At 45.9% G+C, this 22491-nt stretch overlaps 1 protein-coding gene across 3 annotated transcripts in view; it reads right to left on the bottom strand.

The window, feature by feature from the left end:
- The window catches only part of SLC11A2 (solute carrier family 11 member 2), a 164347-nt gene that overhangs the window by 54629 nt on the left and 87227 nt on the right, over positions 1-22491 (bottom strand). For all 3 annotated transcript variants that reach the window (XM_040425925.1, XM_040425926.1, XM_040425927.1), the window contains one exon: positions 1813-1893. In XM_040425925.1, the coding sequence (XP_040281859.1) occupies positions 1813-1893 (81 nt within the window). The remainder of the gene's footprint in view (positions 1-1812; positions 1894-22491) is intronic.

The raw sequence follows: 22491 nt of genomic DNA, 5'->3' as shown, positions 1-22491 counted from the left end.
GTGAGGAAGGGGACGGGCCGTCAGGCCCATCTCATTCATCATTTTCTACGCCTGTTTTAATCATAGAAAAAAGTCTAAATGTAAGACAGCAAGGAAGCTGGCTGACATTTACACTGGCACAGGATACACCTAAGTTATGTAGAGGCCGGTGTCATTTCAGAACTTAGGCGGATCCACCGCCAGCTACAGGGGTTATTAAGACCGGCGTCTAAAAGGAGGGTCTTAATAAATGACCCCTTTATTTTTTTAAAGAGGGAAATATAGTATTTTATGAAGACTACGGGATGGGCTATTACAGTAATTAAAGTCCTAAAAACCGTGCACTTATAAGTGCAAACATGCCCTTCGACTCGGATATAAAACGCTCTATACGGGGTCCCCCACTCCCTATAATCACAGAGGAGGGCCACTAAAAAAGCAGGTCTCGAAGATAAGGAAGTGACATGGTGGCCTGCATCTTCACAAACAGCTAGTTTATCTAAAGGGGTTGTAATATTTCAACACCCATAAAAACAATAAGAAGACGGTAGTATGTGAATGTATAAGGCTCTCTAAAAACCATCATGCCAGTGGGTGCATTTTACCATTTGCTACCATCTGCTAGCGTGCCATGTATGCTTCTCACTTGTGTGATCTTTTACGTTCTACGTAAAGGTGTACTTTCATTCTTCATCTTATTGTTAATTTACTTTTTTTTTTTTTTTTGCATCATTTCAACTGCTTATGGGATAAAAGTTAATATTTTACCTACATAACACCTTCATTGCATAGGTAAGACACCATGCGGTATGTCCTGGGATCATGCCTTCTATCATCTGCTGCAGCATGGCTGTTGTACTGTGTAATCAGCTCACAATGTGCAGGCATTGTAACAGAAAACTGCTATCAAAAGCATGCAAACCCTGCCAGGAGGTGTGCAGGCGGTTTCAGGGCAGATATGCAGAATACACCCTTCTCCTTGCTCTCCGTTGATAACAGCACTCACCAACATGTGTCATCTCACATGCTTGCATGGCCATGTCAGGATTCTCCGACTTTTCCATCCACACCACAAAGTGCCTCACAATAGTGTAACCTCTGCCAGTGTGTGACTATATAAACACCCGGAACTTGTCCCAATGGTATATGCACAATGGTTTGAGGATTAAGGGATTTAAGCTTTGATGCAATAGAAATGTGTAATGGTCACTGTATGTTTCATATAGTAGACTCTTAAAGGGCTAATACAGGATTTTAATGTTGATGGCCTATGTAGGGGCAGAACTGGTAACTGCAGCACTGCCCCCAAAAGGAATGGGAGCAGTGCTGCAGGTACCAGCTCTGTCCACTACACAATGGACAGAGCGGTGTAATGGACAGAGCGGTGTAGTTCCGGTGCTCCTCTGAAACATCTGATGGGTGGGAGTGCAGGGTGTCGGGCCCTCGCTGATCGGAATCCTATGGCCTATCCTTCGAATTGGGCATCAATATTAAAATCCTGGCCTACCATTTTAAGGCACTCAAACACATAAGAGCAGAGTTGTCGAACTCGCGGATTTCAACAGGTCCGAGGGGTCTGTCTTACGTGTATGGGTGTGGGCCGACTCGCCCAAAAAGATGGTGACGGGTAAAGAAGAATCTTGCACGCTGGATTTCAATGTCCCCTATCCTCTCTTCTCAGGTGCCTGGCAATGGCGTACTCCACTGCCCCCGATGAAAATGCATGCACACTTGGAAAAACAGAGTGTAAATGTTTGTTCAACCAACTACTGAAGGTGTATGGCCAGCTATATTGGGCACCCAAGGCCCAGGAGACTAGCTAGAAGAACGTACCGTCTAAAGTTTGGTAATTCTGGTCAGACATGGCGCCACTTGTTACAGGTAACTCGCTTTCTTTTGAAGAGGCCACATTAACTAAAGAAAAGAAAATCAGAGACACATTAGTATAGTCAATATCAATAAATTACATCAAATTCAATTCTTATGAAATACGATACATACAGACTTTACAGAGTATGAAACATGCACTGTAAACCTTAACATCTTAGGCTGAGTTCACACTTCAGTTATTTCGATCAGTTATTGTGAGCCAAAACCAGAAAAAGGGCGAATCAAATAATTACACCCGATCTTTGTGTAGGCTTTACAGGTGAAACTTAAAAAATTAGGATATTGTGCAAAGTTCATTTATTTCAGTAATGCAACTTAAAAGGTGAAACTAACATATGAGATAGACTCATTACATGCAAAGTGAGATATTTCAAGCCTTTATTTGTTATAATTAGGATGATTATGACTTACAGTTTATGAAACCCCAAAGTCACAATCTCAGGTCCCCTTTGCTCAGGGGGTATGGATTAATTAGCTGACTAGAGTGTGATACTCTGAGCCTAGAATATTGAACCTTTTCACAATATTCTAATTTTAAGTTGCATGACTGAAATAAATGAACTTTTGCACGATATTCTAATTTTCCGAGTTCCACCTGTACTTCTGATTTTGGCTGACAATAAAGGGTGTATTACACTGGCAGATTTTCTGCCTCAATGATCGCTAACAAGTTAGCGATAATCTTGCAGTGTAAGGCTTCATTCACATGTCCGTGGAACACGGTACGTGAAATACCGGACTTGCATCCTGCTTAGTGCAGGAGCGCACGGCGTCATTGGCTGCTGAGATGCCGGCACAAAGCGCACGGCGTCTCAGCAGCCAATGACGCCGTGCGCTCCTGCACTAAGCAGGATGCAAGTCCGGTATTTCACGTACCGCGTTCCACGGACATGTGAATGAAGCCTAAGGGCTCATGCACACAACTGTATGTATTTTGTGGTCCGCAAAAAATACGGATAATGTCTGTGTGCATTCCGTATTTTGCGGAACAGAACAGCTGGCCCCAAATAGAACAGTCCTATCCTTGTCTGTTATATGGACACAGAGTGCACACGGAGTAATTTTTATTTTTTTTGCGGATCCATTAAAATTAATGGTTCCTCATATAGTCTATAAAAAAAAAACGGAACGGACACAGAAAGTAAATACGTTCATGTGCATGAGCAGATCGTACTGTCTAATCATGCTGCCAGCAAACCACTGTACAGCATGGGGACGAGCGATGGCATAACGATCTCTCCTCCCCATGCTGAAGAGGAGATCGCTGCATGTAACAGCAGTGATCTCCTCCGCTAGCAAGGAACACTTCCCTCCTGACAACTGTCTGCCTGATCGGGCAGTCTAGTACACCCTTGGGCCTTTTCACACGAACGTGCGTTCAGTCAGTTTTGTCTGCGATTGCGTTCAGTTTTTCCCGCGCGGGTGTAATGAGTTTTTCACTGAAGCCCTATTCACTTCTATGGGGTCAGGGCTGCGTGAAAAACGCTGAATATAGAACATGCTGCGTTTTTCATGCAACGCAGAACTGATGAGTGAAAAACATCGCTCATGTACACAGACCCATTGAAATGAATGGGTCAGGATTCAGTGTGGGTGCTATGCGTTCACATCACATATTGCACCCGCGCGGGAAAACTCGCTTGTGTGAAAGGGGTCTTAACTGATGGAAATAACCGACCAAATAACTGAAGTGTGAACTCAGCCTAACACATGATAATTAAATATACTATAGATGTCAAGGCTACATCAAATATAGTCAATTTGCATAATAATTAGGTGAATGTCATTATTGAACTATTATCATTCCCTGTATATAAAGCTTTCATGGTGTAGGTGCGGCTTAGTGAATGTTTTCTGGAAGGTTCCTCGTGTCTGACGAGCTGTGAGCAGGTATGTGCCACTTAAACAAATATTAACCTCAGGCTTTTCACCAAATAGCTTCTTGTGTAGTTAAATTCTTGTTGTCAAACTCCTTCCTGGAAAATGCACCAGAGCAAATGAACAAATGTAGTAGTCATAGTTGTGTAATAGAAGAACGGGGGATGCAGGAGGGAGTATCGGGTGTCAGCCAGCCTCCTGGAGCCTATGGAGGCTGTCAGATACTCATGCTGAATAAAACTCACACTGGAAAGATAATAGGATTAGCACAAATGACCCAACGGCCCCGATATATCAAGGACAGCGGCCTCCGAGCACACATTTCATTTATGACTAGGTGCAGGCTTGATCATAAATTAAAAGCCTCCTCCAGCAGTCCGCGTGCAAGACTGAGATCTATGGCAGCTGCCCGCTACTGTAGATTTTATTATTTACACCAGTTTCTGGGATTTGGGTTAATGATAAATGTGTCGGGGCTGATGACTCTGCCCACACCCCTCACTGTACTCAGTGAACTTCCTTACAGCACTGCTAGAGTTAATTCTTCCCTCTGCCTCCCTGTCCAGCCTCCATATTTAGCTGGCCTGTGGTTCCAGCTCCTTGCTTAAGCTTTGAGGTCTCCTAGTGTCTAGTAACCAGCAAAGGTGTGTGCTCCTGTCTGACTACCCTGTACTGTATCTTGCCTGACTACCAATTCTGCTCCTTGACGCCTACCCTGACCTTGGAATTGCTATCTGGAATATACATGTACTCAGCCTGCCCTGACCTTGGACTGTGTTCAGACTACACGTTTCGCCTGATCCCTTTGTGCTTCGCACCAGTGTCCCTGACCCCCGTGGGTCAGCAGCCAGCTACACCAGAACTACTCTAGGAGGTAGAGGCCTGGTTGGTTCCTTGCAGGGAAGTCCACATCCATGTACAGGGGATAAAAAGTGAATACCAGGTGTTGTGGAAATTTTATTAGGATGTGTATTTAATATATTGTGTATTGTCATCATGTCTCTCAGTGTCAGGGTAAACCATTGGAGTGGGTATCTTCCCGTGTATGTCCTGTCACAGCTGCGGGGCGCAGAGGTCTCCGTCGGCGAATGGTCCATGTGCTAAGCACTGGGCTGTGGGCCGGGGGAGACTGATGTGTTCAGCAGAGCAGTGTTTTGTTGGCTGATGTATGGACGCCAGCTAGGGCCCCTGCGCAAGACGCGGATTTATTGGCTTGGCGTGGATGCATTTGTTAAGAGAACAATATAACGAAAGGAACGTGCGTTTGTTGTCTCTAGTGCGTCTGATCAGCCGCTGGAGATAATGACGTTGTCCTGTAAATAAACATGCATGAGGATCATAGTAACTTTATCTGGCATTGATCACTGAGCAAGGCTGGATAAAATTAGCTCCAGTGGTAATGGTAGGTTATAGTATAAATGTGTTTGTTAGCTAGCTAGGTTATTCTAAATGATGGTGTCTTGTCTTCCTGTGTCATCACTTCCTGTATCCTTGTCTTGGGCCAGCCCCTTTTTACACCTTTTGTTAGTAAATAAAGGTGAGCAGACTCAGGAGGGCGGGAGCAGTCTCTCAGGATTTTCAACCAAGATGGTAACATGGGTGTCTGTCTCTGACTGGGGTTGAGGGAAGGGGGACTCACCTTTTTCCTTACACAACCCTTGATGCGAGCTGATTGCAACTATTAATATTTACCACAACACAGGGAACCTCCAGGATAACGCCCTTAGGTTTAGCCCAAAGTCAAACTGGTTAGTGGGCACAGTGGGTCCACATTCACTGTCCGTTACAACCACCAAGTGAAGTCCCTGTTCACATGACGTCAGCACGTATGCTAGAAAAGCTGCTGACATACACACCAAGTGCACCCACGGGGCTCCATTCACCCGACGGAGGCCAAGAAGCGTCTCCTTTTGGTCACCATTGGGCCAGCAAACGTCAGAATACTACAAATAAGGGAGCATGGAATAGTGCAGTAGAACACGGTACTCTATACAATGGCAGCCTATGGATGACGTACTCAGCAGGCCAATACCGGCAATGAAATGCAGACTGGCTTATAATGATACGGAAAGGGTAATGTCTGCAGCCTAAAAGGTAACTGACCATGTGACTACGAACTAAAAATGCAGCGCTTATAGCCACGTCTAACAGCCGGTACAGAGCGCGTACGTCGCCCCGAGCCATGCGCCATGGAGACCCGGATATTAGCGCAGAATGCAATCTATTATAATCCGGCGATTAACATTCTCCAGGGGGTGACCACTCAATAATCCTCTTAGTCTGCACTTTCTACATCATAAACGGACAAAATGTGCCAATAGTTACGCAATTGAGGGTCTGAATGCAGAAAGCACTTCCCTAAAATAAGAGAGCGACAACACCCGCAGCAGAAATCCAAGACATTGGCAAGACATGAATAGGCTCTTACGGCCTCCATGCAAGTTCTGTACGGTTAGGACAAGGTCAGATTCCAGCCTGTGAGATCCGGAAGGGGTTTCCAAACGCTTGCTAAAACGTATTCATGTGACAAGCGCGTGAGAACCTGGTTTTACTGCAGTCGCTCACAGTGATCACACTGCCCCGCAACATACTGTACTGTAATACACCGTGCTATACAAAACTGCACCTCTAGGAACGTATATACTGGACGCCCAGGAACAATACAGGGCATATCTGCACACCACACACGGGGCAGATAACTAATACTAGAGGACCTGACCCCTCCCCTGACATGTCTGGTTTAGTAACTACTTCCATCCCCATGTAATAACAATTCTGGAGCATCAATTCTTATGGCTTTATGATGTGTCATTCCTTCATTATTCCTGCTAGAAGTCATGAATGAATTGCTATCAGTTTGCAATATAGGTCCAGATGGGTGTTACCAGTTGGGGGGTGTCCCAGGACAGTCTGACATTATTTAATCAGTGATGCCAGCGTCAGACTTTGCAGGGACGCCCCCTCAACTGGTAACACCCATCTGGACTTTCATTGCAAACTACTACAAATTAATTCATGACAGGAATAATAAAGGAATGGCACATCATAGAATTGGGAGACTAGAGGCTCCAGAAAAGCTATTACAAGGGGGAGGCAAGTAGTTACTAACGACATGTCAGGAAAAGGGACAGGTCCTCTTTAATTTAGTCTTTATAAAAATACACTGCATTTATCAGTGGCTGAAGCTTTTTTTGGGAGAGTCAAAAAAAGGAAAGAAAAAAGTAAAAAAAAAAAAAAAGAGAATGAATAAAATAGGATGATATGAAAGACATATTATAAATTAAAAATTAGATTTTTATATAAATTTAATAAAGTTTTTCTTGGTGTGCGTTTTGCACCATTGATATGTAGGTAATTTTATATCATGTGATTAATTAGCAGTTTTTAATGCGACCTGGCGCGCTGCACGCTGTTTTATGGATTTTAAGATATGCATTTTTATCTTTGAAGATATGTGCAGTGCTGAAGTAGATTCTCTATTTCGAGGCCCTCCATCAAGATTAAGTGTCGAAAACCCTTAATAAATGAGGTTCACAGCATGCATGCCATTTTTTGGCTTATCTTGACTATTAAATCTCCCCCACTGGCTGCAGACAGAATCCAGCGTATATAAGTAGCGCAGCGATCCCATCCCCACTCCCCTCATAAAATCAAAGCCTTGAGCCGAGGCATCACAGGAACAAAACCTGAAGCTGCAACAAAGAGGCGTCTGTTGTGAGACCAGGTGACTGCCGGGAGCCTCACGCGCTTCCAGCACAGCATCTCCATTACTGCTACCCAGCGTAAGATATTCACGCTTCGGTGTGGGAGGGAAACACCACACCGAACATAGGAGGGAAGGGGGGGGGAACAGGGAATCAGGCCTGAGAACTAGAGAAGGAAAATGGACACCTCCTAGTGAAAACCCTAAACAAAATCCTGACTAACTACCAGTATGAACAGACCCCAAAGGTAGGTGAGTTCATACGCAGGAGTACCTAGAGTCCTATAGGACCCTGGTACTAATGGCAGGGATGAGACTACCTGTTCCTCCAAAAAGGAAGGACGAACAGGAGTCTCCTACAGGCCTAATACAATCGGGAAAAGCAACACACAGAACCCAAACAAAATACAAAAGGGAAAGGAAAGACTTAACTTCAAAAGGAGCAATGGAAGCACCAGGAACTCAGCCGAGATCCAACCACAATCTATCCAAAAGGTCCAAACAGAAGCTGTAAACCGCACAGAATTGTGGGAGAAGGAACTATAAATAGAGAGGGTTAAATGACCCTAATAGCCACACCTGGGGAAAGAAGATGTGGCAAGCACCAGAAACACAGACGTCATTTGATCCAAACGGAAAACATGTCAGATCAAACCACGTGTTGCCAGTCTCACCGATCTCCTGCCACCTGTCGCAGGAACGTCCATGACAGATACCTGCACATGCAGAAAATCCAAATGAAAACCTCATAAAAATGCACATAAAATCTGTGGGGAAAACCACTCTAAAACCACTCATAAGATACAAAAAAAAATAAAAAATAGGCAAATTTCATTCACTTTGCTGGTACTGTATAACGCCTCGGGTTTTCCGCACAAAAATCCTCACTGGAAAAAATGCATGTAATCCGTGACGCGTGCAAGTAGCCTAAATGATCTGACCTATACATGTAGTACCACAGGTGCATAACTACTAAGGCTGCAGCATAGCAACTGGGGTCCAACAACTAAGGGGGGGGGGGCATTTTTACACATCAATAAGGTCCATCTCCATTACTGCAACATCCCTGTGCTGTGACATGGCTGTGCCCACTATCCCTGTGCTGTGACATGGCTGTGCCCACTATCCCTGTGCTGTGACATGGCTGTGCCCACTATCCCTGTGCTGTGACATGGCAGTGCCCACTATCCCTGTGCTGTGACATGGCAGTGCCCACTATCCCTGTGCTGTGACATGGCAGTGCCCACTATCCCTGTGCTGTGACATGGCAGTGCCCACTATCCCTGTGCTGTGACATGGCAGTGCCCACTATCCCTGTGCTGTGACATGGCAGTGCCCACTATCCCTGTGCTGTGACATGGCAGTGCCCACTATCCCTGTGCTGTGACATGGATGTGCCCACTATCCCTGTGCTGTGACATGGATGTGCCCACTATCCCTGTGCTGTGACATGGCTGTGCCCACTATCCCTGTGCTGTGACATGGCTGTGCCCACTATCCCTGTGCTGTGACATGGCTGTGCCCACTATCCCTGTGCTGTGACATGGCTGTGCCCACTATCCCTGTGCTGTGACATGGCTGTGCCCACTATCCCTGTGCTGTGACATGGCTGTGCCCACTATCCCTGTGCTGTGACATGGCTGTGCCCACTATCCCTGTGCTGTGACATGGCTGTGCCCACTATCCCTGTGCTGTGACATGGCTGTGCCCACTATCCCTGTGCTGTGACATGGCTGTGCCCACTATCCCTGTGCTGTGACATGGCTGTGCCCACTATCCCTGTGCTGTGACATGGCTGTGCCCATTATCCCTGTGCTGTGACATGGCTGTGCCCATTATCCCTGTGCTGTGACATGGCTGTGCCCATTATCCCTGTGCTGTGACATGGCTGTGCCCATTATCCCTGTGCTGTGACATGGCTGTGCCCATTATCCCTGTGCTGTGACATGGCTGTGCCCATTATCCCTGTGCTGTGGCATGGCTGTGCCCATTATCCCTGTGCTGTGACATGGCTGTGCCCATTATCCCTGTGCTGTGACATGGCTGTGCCCATTATCCCTGTGCTGTGACATGGCTGTGCCCACTATCCCTGTGCTGTGACATCGCTGTGTCCATTATCCCTGTGCTGTGACATCGCTGTGCCCACTATCCCTGTGCTGTGACATGGCTGTGCCCACTATCCCTGTGCAGTGACATGGCTGTGCCCACTATCCCTGTGCTGTGACATCGCTGTGCCCATTATCCCTGTGCTGTGACATCGCTGTGCCCATTATCCCTGTGCTGTGACATCGCTGTGCCCACTATCCCTGTGCTGTGACATCGCTGTGCCCATTATCCCTGTGCTGTGACATCGCTGTGCCCACTATCCCTGTGCTGTGACGTCATGTTATCTATATAATGACACATAACATGTGCATTGTGCTATGACATCTCTACAGTATGTGCATTATCCTTATACATAACTTTGTGCACTACAGAAGAGGCGACTAATATATTCATAGGCTTTTCATGTTCTTAAATCACTGCTAAAGCAAATCACGGTGGAGTGGGGCCCTATTCCAAGCTTTACTATGGGTCCCCACGGTACTTGTTACACCCACACAATCAACCACAATACCAGTACATAACAAGAACCAAAGAAGTATCTATTCTGTAAAATGACTTAAATGGATGGTCTCAGCACGTGGCATTTATGATGTAGAGGAAGTTAAAGGGGCTCTGCAGCTTTTTCTTACTGATGATCTCCCCTCTGGATAGATCAGGGGTCACTGGCTGGACATGGTAAACCCCATTGAAGTGAATGGGGCTTAGCCGCGAGAGAACAGTCTGCCGGAGTTCAATGGATACTGCTATTCACCACTGGACCTCGGTGACCTTAATGAGATCCGGCGGGGATCTGTAGGATTTCCAGCAAAATGCCGGCTTTCGGCCAGACAGAAACCAGCACTTATGCCCTAGCTGGATCCCATTATAGTCAATAGGGTCTGTATTACACCAACAGATTATCAGATTAATCATTGGTCAGATGTCCAATTACACACACAGATCGTTTGTCATACACACCAAATATTGGTCTGATTGGACAGATATTGGTCAGATAATCTGTTGGTGTCATACAGCCCTTATTGGATGAGGAAACCTTCACGTATCTGTGCCCTGCAAGAAGTAACTGTACAACAGTAAGTGAACGTCTACCAGGTAACTGCTTACCATTCCCAATGACCAGACTGAAACATGCAGACAGCATTAGCCTAGTTCAGTGATGGCTAACCTCCGACACTCCAACCCCCAGCATGCTCTATTCATTTCTATGGAGTTCTGAGAACAGCCAAGCAAGCGTGCATCTTGGGAGTCGTAGTTTTACACAGCTGGAGTGCCGGAGGTTAGACATCCCAGTAGGAGACTACTCCATAGGGCTCATGCACACGAACGCATTTTTTGTCCGCGTCCGTTTCTTTTTTTTTTGCAGCCCGTATGCAGAACCATTCACTTCAACGGGTCCGCCAAAACAAACAGAAATGACTCTGTGTGCATTCCGTTTCCATATGTCCGCTCCGCAAAAAAACAGAACATGTCCTATTCTTGTTCGTTTTGCGGACAAGGATAGGCATTGTTACAATGGATCCTCAAAATAAAAAACGGATATGTGTTTTGCGGACCGAAAAATACACTACTCCAAAAAATAAAGGGAACACAAAAATAACACATCCTAGATCTGAATTAATTAAATATTCTTCTGAAATACTTTGTTCTTTACATAGTTGAATGTGCTGACAACAAAATCACACAAAAATTTAAAAATGGAAATCAAATTTTTTAACCCATGGAGGTCTGGATTTGGAGTCACACTCAAAATTAAAGTGGAAAAACACACTACAGGCTGATCCAACTTTGATGTAATGTCCTTAAAACAAGTCAAAATGAGGCTCAGTAGTGTGTGTGGCCTCCACGTGCCTGTATGACCTCCCTACAACGCCTGTGCATGCTCCTGATGAGGTGGCGGATGGTCTCCTGAGGGATCTCCTCCCGGACCTGGACTAAAGCATCTGCCAACTCCTGGACAGTCTGTGGTGCAACGTGACGTTGGTGGATAGAGCAAGACATGATGTCCCAGATGTGCTCAATTGGATTCAGGTCTGGGGAACGGGCAGGCCAGTCCATAGCATCAATGCCTTCGTCTTGCAGGAACTGCTGACACACTCCAGCCACATGAGGTCTAGCATTGTCTTGCATTAGGAGGAACCCAGGGCCAACCGCACCAGCATATGGTCTCACAAGGGGTCTGAGGATCTCATCTCGGTACCTAATGGCAGTCAGGCTACCTCTGGTGAGCACATGGAGGGCTGTGCGGCCCTCCAACGAAATGCCACCCCACACCATTACTGACCCAATGCCAAACCGGTCATGCTGGAGGATGTTGCAGGCAGCAGAACGTTCTCCACGGCGTCTCCAGACTCTGTCACGTCTGTCACATCTGCTCAGTGTGAACCTGCTTTCATCTGTGAAGAGCACAGGGCGCCAGTGGTGAATTTGCCAATCTTGGTGTTCTCTGGCAAATGCCAAACGTCCTGCATGGTGTTGGGCTGTAAGCACAACCCCCACCTGTGGACGTCGGGCCCTCATATCACCCTCATGGAGTCTGTTTCTGACCGTTTGAGCAGACACATGCACATTTGTTGCCTGCTGGAGGTCATTTCGCAGGGCTCTGGCTGTGCTCCTCCTGTTCCTCCTTGCACAAAGGCGGAGGTAGCGGTCCTGCTGCTGGGTTGTTGCCCTCCTACGGCCTCCTCCACGTCTCCTGATGTACTGGCCTGTCTCCTGGTAGCGCCTCCATGCTCTGGACACTACGCTGACAGACACAGCAAACCTTCTTGCCACAGCTCGCATTGATGTGCCATCCTGGATAAGCTGCACTACCTGAGCCACTTGTGTGGGTTGTAGACTCCGTCTCATGCTACCACTAGAGTGAAAGCACCGCCAGCATTCAAAAGTGACCAAAACATCAGCCAGGAAGCATAGCAACTGAGAAGTGGTCTGTGGTTACCACCTGCAGAACCACTCCTTTATTGGGGGTATCTTGCTAATTGCCTATAATTTCCACCTGTTGTCTATCCCATTTGCACAACAGCATGTGAAATTGATTGTCACTCAGTGTTGCTTCCTAAGTGGACAGTTTGATTTAACAGAAGTGTGATTGACTTGGAGTTACATTGTGTTGTTTAAGTGTTCCCTTTATTTTTTTGAGCAGTGTACATGCAGTCGTGTGCACGAGCCCTTACATTGTCAAAAAGTGGCCATACACCTCCAGCTTTTTTCACGGAGATGCTGTTGTAGATTCCGGGAAAAAAGGACAAATGACAGCTTCATGAAGAGGCATCTTGTCCAGCTGAATAATGGACTCCATTATAGTGGAGGAGATCGGTCATTCGCCGGAGCTGCCAGAACATGCCGTATCCGGTAATTCGGTTTTTCGGTAAAACGGAATGTGACCCTAACCATAGATAATTGTAGGGCGAAGACTCATTTGGCTGACAGCTATTCCTTCCAAGCCCCCATCCCCACTCAGCTTGGCTGAGCATGCATGTGTTCTCAATAGGGAGAAGAGAAGAAGCCATTGCCAGTCTTGGCGGCATGAGAACAAAGGATTGGGCATGTTGTTATCCTCCTGCAGTCAGGGGGGAGTGGAGACCCCTTCATACATATTGGATGAAGGGCCGCTCCACTGAAATCAGGGGGTTCGGCCTGCGGACATGTAATGTGTACGGCCACCTTGAACCCAGTACATGGACAGATTATTGTCCCCACGGTCAGGTAAGGGGGTAATATCAGGACTCCAAGCACTAAACTATCCTGGACTGAAGGAACATGCTTTGCTCTTTATGTCGTAATCTATAAAAGCCTAAAGCAAATTTGGTAACACAATAAACTGAGGCGATAAAAGTCACTCCTCAGATATCTGCACTGCAAATACACACAGGCTAACCACTACTACTCCAAGTATACGTCATGTACGGAGAATGGTATTCCTGCAGAGAATATTATTTTCTATATAATGAAAAGATATACAATTTCCAATATACTTTCTGTACTAATTTCTCAGGGATTTCAAGAGCTCTGCTTTCTGTCAAACAATAGGAACCTTCCTTGTTTGCTCCCAGTGGGCATTTCCAAAGGGGAACAAATAGTTAAACAAATGGCCGTCCCGGTCTGCCGGAACAGGAGCCGCTCATACAGAGTCGCTCTCCGTTCTGAGACTCTCCATCCTCTCCGCCATGCAAATGCCGCGGCGGCAGTGCGGGGATCAGGAGTGACGCGGGTGACGGGGAGCGGGGTAAGTATAATCTATATAAGGGGCCCAGGCATTGGGGGACACGTGTTAGACTTTGGATAACCCCTTTACTGGAAAATGACATAACTGTACGGCATTTGCGTGTAATGGTAGTGGGCAGTGAAATGGGGCAGGCTCAGCAGACGTGACATGTGTCGGCTGCGTAATACAGCTGACAACCGGGATCGGAGAGGACACTGATCCCAGTCATTTAACCCCTTAGATGCCCCTTAGGAAGGGACTCCCTCGCAGCGAAATCACAGGAATGGTTGATAGGACAGTTTAGTAAGGCTCCCAGGCCTGCCATAACAAACTGCCTGTTAATGCCTGAAGCAGACCTTAAAGGGAACCTGTCACCAGTTTTATGGTGTCCTAACTAAAGGGAACATAAATAAAGTGACTGATTCTTTTAGCAAAATGCTGGGTCACTTTATTTAATTGACCCAGTCAATCTGCCAACATCTTGTATTGAAAAGCTCTAGCTGATAATGATGAGTCCTGAATATTCATGAGCTCCTGACTCTCCCCGCCCACCTGCTGCTGAATGACAGTTATTTTCCATATGAATCAGCAGCAGGTGGGCAGGGGAGTGGCTATAGCTGTTAATTAAATAAATGCTGGACTCACTGACATCACGCTGGACTCACATCAGCTAATTAGCATGCGGCATGTGGCATCTTTGTGTGTATATTATGAGGTAACCATCTGTCACACCAGTAAGTGAATATATCTAAGGTACTTTTTAGTAGCTAATGATTGTATATAATTAGTTAGATTATAATCAAATATCCACATGACAGGTTCACTTTAAATAGGAATTCCGTTCTTTTAATTTTCACCATCAATTGACAGGAAACAACACTCGTTATTACTTAGTAATAGTGATTGGTTACCTGTAATGCCCCGTTTTCCTGCACTAGATCAAGGTCATGTGACATTTTCCACTGTGTTGATTCTCTAGGACATCACGTCTACAGCCTAGGCATGGCAAGGCTTGTAAAGCCTGTATTACACAGGCCGATTGAGCAAGCGATTGTCAGGAGGGAAGGATTTCCTCCCAGCAATCGCCTGCTCGCTAGCAGAGGAGACCACTGCTATTACATGCAGCAATCTCCTCTGCAGCATGGGGAGGAGCGATCGCTATGCCATTGCTCTTTCCCATACTGTCTAGTGGTTTGCCGCCGGCAGATCGTTATTAGACAGCATGATCCGCCGCCAGCAAGTACTAATTTTTAAGTGTGCTTAAAAATAAGAACTGCTTAATGAACAAGCGGCAGTATTACACTGCAAGATTATCGCCAACACGCGTTCATGCGAATGCTCGTTAGCGATTATCAGCCCAAAAAAAAAAAATCAGCCAGTAGGGACTGTCCTGTAGACACAAGACTGTCAGTGAGCTTGCCTCTGAGGACAGTGTTCTGCTCATTGTACTGGACCCTGCCCTGTTGACGTGATGTCAGCAATGAGGCTGTGAGTGTGTTTTAGGGCATTTTCATTCACATTCTTCGTCAAGCACCATAAATAATATCTTCACTATATTGTATGGGTAATCATGATTACAAGGATACAAATACTGTTTTGTCATATTTAATAAAAAATTTAAATAAAAAAAAACAGATACTACAACGCAGGAAAAACACCATCTTCACAGCAGAGTTTTTCTATAGGGGAGTGGGTAAGACAGCCGTCTACTGTACAGAAAGTCTGCGCTTCAATTCTCACCGGGATCTATGAAATAAGCTTAAGGCGTCTTGCACACAAACTATATGGATTAGGTCCAGATGCGTTCAGGGTGCAATCAGAAAAACTCGCACCGTTTCGCAAGCAAGTTCAGTCAGTTTTGTTTGCGATTGCCTTCAGTTATTCAGTTTTTTCCACGCGGGTGAAATGCGCATTGATGCGTTTTTCACGCTCATGATAGAAAACGCTTAGCAACCATCAGTAAAAAACGCACTTGCTTTCGGATGCAATGCGTTTTTCACTGAAGCTTCATTCACTTCTATGGGGCCAGAGCTGCAAACACAGAATATAGAACATGTTGCATTTTTCATGCAACACAGAACTGATGAGTAAAACAAACCGCTCATGTACACAGACCCATTGGAATGAATGCGTCAGGATTCAGTGCGGGTGCTATGCGTTCATGTCACGCATTGCACCCATGCGGGAAAACTCGCTCGTGTGAAAGGGGCCTATACAAAAAGTTATGGCACAAAATAGAATTTGTACTTTTCAGCTTTTTCCTTTTATGGTAAAAGTTAAGATTTTCTGCAAAGTTATTGTTACTTAAAAAATAAGAAAGCAAAGACCATTAACATTTCTGTAACAGTATAAAATATCACAAAACAGTGTTTGGTATCCCCGTACAATATAGTGAAAACATTATTTATGGCGATTGATAAATGGCAAATTTTGTGTTTCTTTTACTCACTTATATAGCGCTGACATTTTTCGCAGCGCTTTACAGATATTTCCCTTCAATTAAGGCCTCATGCACACAACCGTTTTTCGGGTCCGCATCCGAGCCGCAGAATGTCGGAATGCATAACAGAATGCCTTTAGAGGCATTCCGTTATTCATTCCGTCATAATAGAAGTCTATGGGCGTCCCTATTTCCGTTGTTATGGAGGAGAGGACTCCCCTGAATAACGGAAACGAGACGGATCTGTTTTGCAGCCCATAGACTTCTATTATGACGGAATGAATAACGGAATGCCTCTAAAGACATTCCGTTATGCATTCCGTCGTAGAATTGCGTTACCACGGACTATAACGCAATTCATAACGCAATTCTGCTTTTACCCCCAAACGAAGCGTCAACGAATTTCAAAATATAGAAAATACCTCTAGTGACGGCCAATGTATTGGTCATGAGACCTAGGCGCAGCTCAGTCCCGCCGCACTCACTGGAGCATCGCGGCCTTCTCGAACAGCTGATCTGTGGGGGGTCCTGGGTGTAGGACCCCCACTAATCAGATACTGATTGGTGGGGGTCCAATCTCGGAACACCCTTTTAAGCACAGAAAATTCGGCACTTCCAACAGTTATGTAGTGTAATGGTAACTCTTCCTCCTGCCATACAGAAGGGCTGGGGTTCAAATCAGGATGCAGACCTGTTCATTCCTTTAGTAGAAGGCTAGGACTACACTGCGACATTTAACTATTGAACTACAGCTGCAGTCCAAATGAATGTATTCAGTTCAATGCAATCCTGTTGACTGCAGCTGTAGTTCAGTCCGACTACTGGAAGAGGGCCCCTCCCCAACCCACATCCAACACGACCTCATTAGTATCCATTGCACTGAAGTGAATACTAATGAGGCCGGGGGCCCTGCTTGTGTCTGTGATATTCCAGCTGGGAGAAGAGGCCTGGCACTACAGACACATGAGTCTAAACATAGGGAGGGAGGAGGCCATGTTTCAATGCTAGTGTTACTTACTTTTCTGTGTAAAGGGGCTCATTCACATGAACGTGTGAAGCCCGTGCTGAGGACTGCAAATTGCGGTCCGCATGGGGATCGCAGACCCATTCACTTGAATGGGTCTGCTCTATCTTTTTGCGGTGCGGAAGCACGGAACGGAACCCCAGAAAGCACTCTGTAGTGCTTCCATAGTGTTCCGTTCTTCTGTTCCACATCTCCAGATTTGCGGACCCATTGAAATGAATGGCCACGAAATGGTGCCCGTGTATTGCGGATCCGCAAACGCGGTCCGCAATACGGCAACAGGCATCACACATTCGTGTGAATGAGCCCTTAGGCTACATGCACACGACCGTATGTGTTTTGCGGTCCGCAAATTGCGGATCCGCAAAAAAACTGATGACGTCCGTATGGCAAAACGGACAAGAATAGGACATGTTATATTTTTTTTTGCGGGGCTACGGAACGGAAATACGGATAGCACACGGAGTGCTGTCCGCATTTTTTGAGGCCCCATTGAAGTGAATGGGTCCGCATCCAAGCCGCTCCGATGCTGACCAAAACAACGTTCATGAGGCCTTAACTCTAGAACCCCTTAAAGACTGGGGGGGGGGGGGGGGGGTTTGTGGGGTGAACTTGAAAAAAAATAAACAAAAAAAGAAATTTCCTACAAGGTACTTTGGGTTCTGATATCACAGCATTCACTGTACTCTAGAAATGACATGACGTCCTTATTCCACAGCTCAATATGATTATGATCGATACCAAACTTGTATATTTTTTATGTTTTTATTACATCTAAAAAAAAAATAATTAAAAATATTTAAAAAAAAGTTATGGCTGTCAGACATGTTTTTTATTTTTTTAATCTACAGACCTGCATGAGGGTTTGTTTTTTGCAGAATGAACTGTAGTTTTTATTGGTACCAGTTTTGTGGACCGTATGACTTTTTGATCACTGTTGTTAAATTTTTTGAGGTGACCAAAAAATGGTCAATCACGTTTTTTTTCCCGTTACAGCATACACCGCACAGGAAAAATATTTCTATATTTCAATAGTCCATACATTTTTGGACATGCTATGTTTATTTTTATATGTAAAATTAAGGAAGGGGGGTGATTTGAACTTTAAAAAAAAAAAAAAATATTCTACTTTTTAGCCCCCTTAGGCCCCTTTCACACGAGCGTGACGGATTAGGTCCGGATGCGTTCAGGGAAACTCGCACCATTTTGCAAGCAAGTTCCGTCAGTTTTGTCTGCGTATAATTTCCGTCAGTATTTGAAATCTACAGCATGTCCGAGTTTTGTGCGAATTTGTTTCCAAATACGCACATTACAGTCTGTGCAGTGCATAAATAATGAAGGAAGGAAGAAATACGCATGTAAATCCTGAGGCCAATACTGATGGTATATCATCAGGATCCTGAGCCAGAATACTGACGGATTTCAATACGCTCGCCTGAAAGCGGCCTTAGGCCTCTTGCACACGACCGTATGCCCTCTGAGACATACGGTCCGTGAGTGGGCCATATGTCCTGGAGCAGCATTGATTGTGCGCACGGAAGCGCACAGCATTATAAAATCATATAAGTGCGGGAGAATAATCCCGCGGGCGGCCCGATGTCCACAGCATCATTGTAATCTATGATGCTGTGTACTCCCGTGCGCACAGATTACAATGATGCTGTGGACATGCAAACGACCAGATGTATTTTGGCATCCGCAAAAAAAATTAACCGCAAAAAAAATATGGATGATCTACGTGTGCATTCCGTATTTTGTGGAACAGAACAGCTGGCCCCTGATAGAACAGTACTATCCTTGTCCGTAATGCGGACAATAATAGGACATGTTCTATTTTTTTGCGGAAAGGAAATACGGACATATGGAAACGGAATGCACACGGAGTACCGTTTTTTTTGTGGACCCATTGAAATGAATGGTTCCGTATATGGTCCACAAAAAAAACTGAATGGACACGGAATGAAAATACGTTTGTGTGCATGAGGCCCTAGGGGCCTAGATCCTGCAATCTTCTGATCGCATCACTCATAGACCATAATAGAGAACTATTATGGTGAATGGGATTTTGCTGCTCTGTCTGCTAAGCTGTGTCTCATGCACAGCCTTAGGCCTCCTACACGCGGCCGTTCCGTGCACTGGGGACCGCAATTTGCAGTCGCAAATGCACGGGCAACGTCCGTGCGGCGGCCGGGACGGATGGAGACCCATTCAACTTGAATGGGTCAGTAATCCGTCCGCAGAGCAGAAAAAATAGAACATTTTTTTGCGGTGTGGAGGCATGGATAGAAACACCACAGAATCACTCCGTAGTGCTTCCATGGGGTTCCATGCCTCCGTTCCGCACCGCAGCTCAGGATTGCAGACCCAATTAAGTGAACGGGGAGCACACGGCCAGTGCCCGCATATTGCGGACCCGCTGTTTGTGCCGCGGGCCGCAATACAGCGGGCAACGGCTGTGTGAATGAGGCCTTACAGGCAGTCTACCATAACAGGCCTGGGAACCTTCAGCAGGTCCCAAGCTGTCATGCTGCGGGGGCTCCAATCGGAAGGCAGAGGGAGCCCCCACTCCACAGGTGCTGGGATGTCTATTGACCACGGTATTTGAGGGGTTACATGACCAGGTTCGACATCGCTGATCCTGGTCATTGCAACCAGGTGTCTGCTGTGTTATACAGTCGGCACCCTCCACGTATGGAGCAGGCTCAGCACAGCAGCCCCCCGCTCCATACATCCCGTCAGCCACAATGATGTACAGGTACATAGTGGCCGAAGGGGTTAATAGGAAGGAAGTACAAATCCGACAGACTGCAATAGTATACTATTGCAGTCTATAGTATAAGAGATCAGATGATCACATGTTCGATAGTAACTAGAGATGAGCGAATCTATTTGTAAGAATCAATTAGTCTGACCAAGCAGGACTCTGCCCCCGTGTCCACACATCTCGCACCTGCACATGTGCACAAACAGCCACTGCTCCAGTTTGTTCACCTCTAAGGCCTCTTTCACACGAGCGAGTTTTCCGCGCGGGTGCAATCTGTGACGTGAACGCATAGCACCCGCACTGAAATCTGACCCATTCCTTTCAATGGGTCTGTGCACGAGGGTTTTTTTTTCACCCATCAGTTCTGCGTTGCGTGAAAAACGCAGCATGTTCTATATTCTGCGTTTTTTCACGCAGCCCTGACCCCATGGGTCTTCAGTGAAAAACAATGCGATGCAATGCGTTTTTCACTGATGGATGCTAAGAGATGTTGTTTGTAAACCTTCCGTTTTTTATCACGGGTGTGAAAAACGCATCAAAACGCATTGCACCCCTGCAAACTGAACGCAATCGCAGACAAAGCTGACTGAACTTGCTTGCAAAATGGTGCAAGTTTCCCTAAACGCATCCGGACCTAATCCATCACACTCGTGTGAAAGAGGCCTAAGGGTACTTTCACACTTGCGGCAGAGGATTCCGGCAGGCAGTTCCGTCGCCAGTCTGATAAATGCATTGAAATACCGGATCCGTCTCTCCGGTATCATTTTTTTTGCATTTTTAAAGGTCTGCGCATGCGCAGACCGGAAAGCCGGATCCGTTTTGCCGGAACACTTAATGCCGCATCCAGCACTAATACACTTCAATGTAAAATAATGCCGGATCCGGCATTCCAACAAGTGTTCAGGATTTTTGGCCGGAGAGAAAACTGCAGCATGCTGCGGTATTTTCTGCGGCCAGAAAACGTAAGAGGGACTGAACTGATGCATGCTGATGCATAATGAACGGATTGCTCTCCAGTCAGAATGCATTAGGATAAAAGTGAAGCGTTTTTTTCCGGTATTGAGCTCCTGTGACAGAACTCAATACGGGAAAACAAAAATGCTAGTGTGAAAGTACTCTAATAGTAACCAAAAATGTTTTTAAAACTATATAAAGAAAACATTAAATATTAAAAAATCCAAATCCCACTATCCCAATTTTACATACAAAAATAAGAAATAAAAATATTGGTATCGCTGCATCTGAACTATTAAAATATTTTTAAAAATCATGCAGGTGAAGGCAGTAATGGGAAAAAAAAATAAAAAATGGCGGATTTGCCTTTTTGGTCACCTCGCCCCCATGGAAAAATTGAATAAAAGTTGATCAAGAAGTCTTATATATCCCAAAATGGTACCAATAAAAGCTACAGCTCAGCCAACAAAAAAACTAGCCATCAAAAAGATGGAAATATAAAAAGTTACAGGTGTCGAAAATGCGATGCAAAGCGACCTCAACGTCCTGCACATCTAAGTATTATTCACTTCAATTACTATAAATTTCATACTCCTCCTTGGCACCTCATAAAGAATGCTAAGAGGAGTACTTTTATCCTTCCAGAAAAACCATGGAGTGTGATCTCTGGTGGGGAGTCCTGAGGGGGGCACGTCCCTCTATGATGTCTGGGCATACAGAGATGGGCGATGGTCGGGGAGGGGTAAGACGACTTGTGTGCGGTCTCTAGGGCTGAGCTTTAATAGCAGACACAGCCCATGGCGGCCACATTCATGCATGCTCGGTTCGGCTGAGTGTGCATGTGCTCTCGATGGGAAGAAACATGCATTGCCTGACACTACTAGTGATGTGAAGAAGACACAGGATCGGGCCTGCTGACAATCAACATGTTTGATCCTCTCTTCCCTGAACGTCATCTTCATGCACATAAGCCAGTCGGCTGGTCCTGCTCTTACGGGCACCTTCACACCTGTTCCATTGACCACAACTATCCCCCACCAGTACCGAGTCACACAAAACTCAAACTATTAAAAATATATAACAGATTTCAAAAAGATGTGACAGAAAAAAAAATTCAAAACTCCAGCAATGGTCTGTGCACATCCAAAATAATTAAAGGGGTATTCTGGTAGGTAAAAGTTATCCCCTATCCTGTAGCTATCAGATCGGTGGGGGTCCTACCGTTGTGACCCCACCGATCACGAGAACGGGGGGCCCCGTACCCCCTGCTGCTCCCCTGAAAAGACCGGAGCGGCCGGTCGTACGTGCACGCGGATGCTCCATTTATTTCTATGGGACTTCCGGAGATAGCCGAGTACAGCGCTCCCCCATCTCCGGAACTCCCAAAGAAATAAATGGAGCATCCGCGTGCACATAAGACCGGCCGCTCCGGTCTTTTCAGGGGAGCAGCATGCCCCCCCCCCCCCCCCTATCCTGTGGCTAGAGCAGGGATCAGCAACCTCCGGCACTCCAGTTGTTCTGAAACTACAACTCCCAAGATGCTCCATTC

Source organism: Bufo bufo, chromosome 3 (genome assembly GCF_905171765.1).
Source record: "Bufo bufo chromosome 3, aBufBuf1.1, whole genome shotgun sequence".
NCBI lineage: Eukaryota > Metazoa > Chordata > Amphibia > Anura > Bufonidae > Bufo > Bufo bufo.
Note: the sequence above shows the minus strand (reverse complement) of the source record. Positions and strands in the feature narration are given on the sequence as shown.